This window comes from Hyla sarda, chromosome 8 (genome assembly GCF_029499605.1).
Source record: "Hyla sarda isolate aHylSar1 chromosome 8, aHylSar1.hap1, whole genome shotgun sequence".
Classification (NCBI taxonomy): Eukaryota; Metazoa; Chordata; class Amphibia; order Anura; family Hylidae; genus Hyla; species Hyla sarda.
This window is the reverse complement of record NC_079196.1, coordinates 99,110,790-99,117,973: the sequence shown is the minus strand read 5'-3', so window position 1 is coordinate 99,117,973 and position 7,184 is coordinate 99,110,790. Positions and strand designations below refer to the sequence as shown.

The following is a 7,184-nucleotide window of genomic DNA, read 5'->3' as shown; positions in this document are numbered from 1 at the left end:
AGGGACATGCCAGACCCCTACATATGTTTCGCTTCATCGAGCTTCCTCACGGGGCATGGCTAATGCTGGGTCAACATTGGCCATATAATGCAAACTTGGGCCAATCACATTCATACTAACAAAAGTGGCCATTCCTGAGTACTCTAATATCGGTATATTGCCGCCAATGCATGGATAAAGGTCATGAATACCTGCATATGTCCCTATATGTAAGCAGTGATGAGTCTCGCGAGACCAGGAACCCTGCCAGAAACACGTGACTGAAACTGATCACGCGACTGGCCGGGCCACCACCGCCAGCCAGTGATCTGTCTAGCAAGACCGCGCAACCCGGCAGAGGGTACGTGACAAGAACCAGTCACATGACAGGCCGGGCGCGAGATCCCAGTGAGACCACTGCCGTCAATACCACGATAGTAAGGGAGTGTCAGTCCGTCCTGTAGCGCATGCGTATTAGATAAAGTGAAGTGACAGGTGCCAAAACCAAACCAAGATAAACAATAAGTGAGAAAAAATGTGAACAAACCGTGGAAGGTAAGTGATGAGTGCTCATGCTCCGTGAAATCCATGTGAATGACTCAGCTGGGAAAATCATAAATGCCAGTGCAGTATGGATATATCATGCAAAGCCATCTGTGGGGAAGAAATAATATTAAGCAACAACTCCATAATACAAATATCGACATAGGATGTTGTTATATGGGTAAAACGTGTATTAAATTTGTCCACATTATAATAGTGGAATGTAATAAAAAAAATATATATAGAAGGAGAATTATCATTCTTTTCACACGTATGGCTTTTATATGACAATTTTTTTTTAAACTTACATTTGCTTACGTATGACCTATTTATGAAATAGTCGCACGACCTTGATAAATAAATCACACGTAAGCAAAAACCGGGAAACCCGCTTACAAAAGCGTTTTTTAAAGCAGAAAAGTTTTCCCTTATGTTAATAGCTGAAGTTCTTTATCTACCCTTTATTACCAGTAGCGTTGCCAGAGAGTGCATGCCCACACAGCTAAATGGCTGAAAGTGTGTTGTGGATGTCCGTGCAGAGGGACAGACCCAAAAACCGACTTGTGTGCGGCACTTCGCCGGTATTAAATAGGTGATCTTGGCAGAGAGGCTGTGTAAACTTTTTATTTCTCAATGTACAGTGGTAACAAGAGCAATATAAGTTACACAGGTGCAGGACAATATTATCACCATATATATTGCCATCATATTGTTACTGACCAAATCCTGTATACTGAGATCAACATTACCAATAATACCAGTATACAAGGAGGAATATTATCATTATATTATGTTGTAGTCAGTGTATGTCCTGAGTGTTACACTATTCTACAACAAAGTTAAGCTTCTATCTAATAGTGGTACCTCCAAATCTGTTCTTTCTGCAGGCTCTCACCCTCCTTGTGTCAATGGCAGCTCTGGCTGGCAGTGGTCAGCGAAGCACACTAAAATGGCATGGCGGGTCAAAGTGTAGCATATGTACTGAGTGACTTCTCCAGCAGAATAGTGAGTACAGCTCTGGAGTATAATACAGGATATAACAAAGGATCAGTACAGGATAAGTAATGTAATGTATGTACACAGTGACCTCACCAGCAGAATAGTGAGTACAGTTCTGGAGTATAATACAAGATATAACTCAGGATCAGTACAGGATAAGTAATATAATGTATGTACACGGTGACTCAACCTGCAAGAGAATAGAGGGGTCTGGAGGAGAATAGAGGGGTCAGGAGTGGAGAGAGGGGTCTGGAGAAGTACAGATGGGTCAAGAATGGACAGTGGGGTCTGGAGGAGGTGCAATAAAATAAAGAAGAGGGATTGTATATATGTGAAAACCGATATATAAATGTGTGTGATAATGGGAGATAATAAAAAAGGTAAAAAGTGTATAATTTAAAATTATATGAATATGTAGTGAAATATCTGTGTATGTACATAAACCCTAATATGCATACACACACAAAAAATTAAATACATTATGTAAAGTGCAAGTGTCATAAAGTGCAGTAGAAGATAAGAGGTATACATATATAAATATGAATGCCAATAATTTAGTCTATAATAGTAAAATAATATTGGTAAGAATAATATAAATAATGGTATAAATAAAGTGCATGTCAGATCTGAAGGTCTATTATACCATAGATACTGGATATAATGTTGAACATAAAAGGTAGGTAAACATGACAGCATTTAAAAAAAAAAGGTAGATTCAGAAAGGAGAGAACCAAGGAACATAGATGAAAAATAAAAGAAGAAAGAAAAACTGTGGTCAGGCAGAAAGAAAATTCAAAAAGAAAAGAACTTCCTGTGAATTATACAGCAGCTGATAAGTACTGGAAGGATTGGGATTTTTTAATATAAGTAATTTACAAATCTGTATAACTTTCTGTCATCAGTTGATTTTAAAGAAAATGTTTTCCAGTGGAGTACCCCTTTTAAGGGGTTAAGCTCAGTGGGGGAGATTTATCATAACCTGTCCAGAGGAAAAGTTGCTGAGTTGCCCATAGCAACCAATCAGATCGCTTCTTTCATTTTGAAAGAAGAATCAATCTGGTTGCTATGGGCAACTCAGCAACTTTCCTCTGGACAGGTTTTGATAAATCTCCCCCTATGTGATATCCCATGTGATCTGTACCATATTTGTGAATGACCCCGTTTGCCAGAAGTTACCCTTTACTCTAGAAAAAAAAGCTCCAAAATTGTAACTAGGTGTCTCACTTCTCTGCAATCTGCTGTTCACTGGCTGTTGTTAACCCCTTAAGTACGCAGGACGTAAATGTACGTCCTGGTGAGGTGTACTTAACGCACCAGGACGTACATTTACGTCCTAAGCATAACCGCGGGCATCGGAGCGATGCCCGTGTCATGCGCGGCTGATCCCGGCTGCTAATCGCAGCCAGGGACCCGCCGGCAATGGCCGACGCCCGCAATCTCGCGGGCGTCCGCCATTAACCCCTCAGGTGCCGGGATCAATACAGATCCCGGCATCTGCGGCGGTTCGCGATTTAAATGAACGATCGGATCGCCCGCAGCGCTGCTGCGGGGATCCGATCATTCATAACGCCGCACGGAGGTCCCCTCACCTTCCTCCGTGCGGCTCCCGGCATCTCCTGCTCTGGTCTGTGATCGAGCAGACCAGAGCAGGAGATGACCGATAATACTGATCTGTTCTATGTCCTATACATAGAACAGATCAGTATTAGCAATCATGGTATTGCTATGAATAGTCCCCTATGGGGACTATTCAAGTGTAAAAAAAAATGTAAAAAAATGTAAAAGTAAATAAAAAAAAAGTGAAAAATCCCCTCCCCCAATAAAAAAGTAAAACGTCCGTTTTTTCCTATTTTACCCCCAAAAAGCGTAAAAAATATTTTTTATAGACATATATGGTATCGCCGCGTGCGTAAATGTCCGAACTATTAAAATAAAATGTTAATGATCCCGTACGGTGAACGGCGTGAACGAAAAAAAATTTAAAAAGTCCAAAATTCCTACTTTTTTAATACATTTTATTAAAAAAAAAATTATAAAAAATGTATTAAAAGTTTTTTATATGCAAATGTGGTATCAAAAAAAAGTACAGATCATGGCGCAAAAAATGAGCCCCCATACCGCCACTTATACGGAAAAATAAAAAAGTTAGAGGTCATCAAAATAAAGGGATTATAAACGTACTAATTTGGTTAAAAAGTTTGTGATTTTTTTTAAGCGCAACAATAATATAAAAGTATATAATAATGGGTATCATTTTAATCGTATTGGCCCTCAGAATAAAGAACACACGTCACTTTTACCATAAATTGTACGGCGTGAAAACAACACCTTCCAAAATTAGCAAAATTGCGTTTTTCGTTATAATTTCCCCACAAAAAGTGTTTTTTGGTTGCGCCATACATTTTATGATATAATGAGTTATGTCATTACAAAGGACAACTGGTCGCGCAAAAAACAAGCCCTCATACTAGTCTGTGGATGAAAATATAAAAGAGTTATGATTTTTAGAAGGCGAGGAGGAAAAAATGAAAACGTAAAAATTAAATTGTCTGAGTCCTTAAGGCCAAAATGGGCTGAGTCCTTAAGGGGTTAAAGGGGTTTCCCACTGGAAAACTTCTTTTTATTTTTTTTTTAAATCAACTGGGGCCAGAAAGTTAAAGGAGTACTCTGGAGCAGACTACTCCTGCTCCGTCCTGCCCGGGCTGCAAAAAAAAATGAAAATAAACCATCACTCACCTTCCTGGGTTCCCGCGGAGCGCCACTACAGCTGATCGGTCCTCCGGTCCATCTTCTTCATACTTCCGTGTGAACGAAGTGTCACATGGCGCTCAGCCTATCGCCGGCCGCCACGATGTTCTGCCTCGGCCCATAATAGGCTGAGCGCCATGTGACTCTTCATTCACCTGGAAGTATGAAGAAGATGGACCGGAGGACCGATCACCTGTAGTGGGTCTCCGCGGGAACGCAGGAAGGTGAGGGATGTTTTTTTTTTTTTTTGCAGGACGGAGCAGGTGTAGTCTGCACCAGAGTACTCCTTTAAACAACTTTGTAAATGACTTCTATTTAAAAATCTTATATTAATCCTTCCAGGACTTATCAGCTGCTGTATGCTCCAAATACATTATTTTCTTTTCTAATTTCTTTTCTGTCTGACCACAGTGCTCTCTGCTAACACCTCTGTGCATTTTAGGAACTGTCCAGAGTAGGAACAAATCCCCATTGCAAACCTCTCCTGCTCTGGACAGTTCCTGACATGGACAGAGGTGTCAGCAGAGAGCACTGTGGTCAGACAGAAAAGAAATTCAAAAAGAAACTAACTTCCTTTGTAGTATACAGCAGCTGATAAGTACTGGAAGGATTAAGACTTTTTTTTTTTTACAAATTTGTAAATAATCAGATTTTACCATATATAACACTTGGTAATGTAAGGGCTGGCTGGGAACACTTTTAAACATCATGTCCTCACCATCACTGCTGGCAGGAAGCTGTCCCAGGGATGGTGAAGAAGACGATATTACCATACATAACACATCCAGCGGCTCTCTGGCTGCTATCAGCAGCCGGGACCTCCCACACATGACCAGAGCATCGCTCCGATGCTCACGGTCATGTACAGGATGTAATGTGTGTGTGTATGTGTGTGTATATATATATATATATATATATATATATATATATATAATTATTTGACTGTACTTCTGTCTGGTCTCGCAATTCTTGTGATTTTTTTTGCCCCAAGGTTTATTTTTAACAGCATACAAAATGACTGTCATGTCAGGTTTTTCCATGTTGCAGTGTGGCTTGAGACATTACATCACTAGTCAGGTGTTCAGAGGAAGTCTGTCTTTGCTTCCATAGGGGGAGCGACTGCTAGGTAGGCGGAAGATCATTCTGTTTTTGCAACAGCCGGAGGCACGCTGGTCAGAAAACATTGGTCTATTGCAGATGTGTTTCAATGGGTGGGATGACTGATGTGTGGGAGGGAGAAACACTTACCTCACTTCACACTTACAAACAGGGAATGATCGGATTTGTAGGAAATAGCCAGTTCATAAAAAGCTAGCCACAGTGTTATGGTAATCTCCAAGACAAGCACATATCCTTCCTAAGAATGTCCATTACTGTCTGGCAGGTACGTACTAAAATCTCCTTATGATGGAGAACCCCTTAACGACACCGGACATAAATGTACATCGTGGTGAGCTGGTACTTAACGCACCAGGACGTACATTTACGTCCTATGCATAACCACGAGCATAGGAGCAATGCTCGGGTCATGCGCGGCAGGTACTGGCTGATGATAGCAGCCAGGGACCCACCAGTAATGGAGGACATCCGCGATCGCGTGGATGTCTGCCATTAACCCCTCAGATGCCATGATCAATACAGATCACGGCATCTGCAGCATTGCGGTCACTAAAATGGATGATGGGATCGCTCGCAGCGCTGCCGCAGCCATCCGATCATCCAGAACGGCAGACGGAGGTCCCCTCACCTGCCTCCGCTGTCTTCCACGGGTCTTCTGCTCTGGTCTGTAATTGAGCAGACCAGACCAGAGCAGAAGATGACCGATAATACTGATCAGTGCTATGTCCTATGCATAGCACTGAACAGTATTAGCAATTGAATGATTGCTATAAATTGTCCCCTATGGGGACTATTAAAGTGTAAAAATAAAAGTAAAAAAAGTTAAAAAAAATGTGAAAAACCCCCTCCCCCAACAAAAATGTAAATTGTCCCATTTTCCCTATTTCGCCCCCAAAAAGTGTAAATTTTTTTTTTATATACATATTTGGTATCGCCGCGTGCATAAATATCCGAACTATAAAAATAAAATGTTAATGATACCGTACAGTGAACTGCGTGAACGTAAAATAAAAAAAGTCCAAAATAGCTGCTTTTTTTTATAACATTTTATTTTACATTTTTTTAATAAGAAATGTATTAAAAGTTTTATATAAGCAACTATTGTATCAATAAAAAGTACAGATCATGGCGCAAAAATGTGCCCTTATACCGCCGCTTATACAGAAAAATGAAAAAGTTATAAGTCTTCAAAATAGGGGGATTTTAAACGTACTAATTTGGTTTAAAAGTTTGAGATTTTTTTTAAGCGCAACAATAATAGAAAAGTATGTTTATCATGGGTATCATTTTAATTGTACTGACCCAAAGAATAAAGAACACATGTCATTTTTACCGTAAATTCTACGGCGTGAAAACAAAACCTTCCAAAATTTTCAAAATTGCAATTTTCTTCTTAATTTCCCCACACACATAGTATTTTTTTCATTGTGCCATACATTTTATGGTAAAGTGAGTGATGGCATTACAACGGACAACTGGTCATGCAAAAAACAAGCCCTCATACTAGTCTGTGGATGAAAATATAAAAGAGTTGTGATTTTTTGAAGGCGAGGAGGAAAAAACGAAAAATTTAAAAATAAAATTGTCTGAGTCCTGAGTTATGATTTTTTTTCCTCCTTACCTTTAAAAAATCATAACTCTTTCAATTTTGCACCTAAAAATCCATATGATGGCTTATTTTTTGCGCCACCAATTCTACTTTGTAATGACATCAGTCATTTTACCCAAAAATCTAAGGCAAAACGAAAAAAAAAAATCATTGTGAGACAAAATTGAAAAAAAAACCCGCCATTTTG

The 7,184-nt window shown here is 39.8% G+C and overlaps 1 protein-coding gene across 2 annotated transcripts in view; it reads left to right on the top strand.

Moving 5' to 3' along the window:
* The first annotated feature begins 459 nt into the window (after positions 1–459).
* Positions 460–7,184, top strand: part of KIAA2012 (KIAA2012 ortholog) — a 230,504-nt gene continuing 223,779 nt past the window's right edge. Inside the window, exons 1-2 of one of the 2 annotated variants that reach the window (XM_056535330.1) lie at positions 460–534; positions 1,410–1,527. In XM_056535330.1, coding sequence (XP_056391305.1) covers positions 1,477–1,527 — 51 coding nt within the window. In that variant the 5' untranslated portion in view covers positions 460–534; positions 1,410–1,476. The remainder of the gene's footprint in view (positions 535–1,409; positions 1,528–7,184) is intronic. The other variant, XM_056535328.1, reaches the window with a different exon arrangement.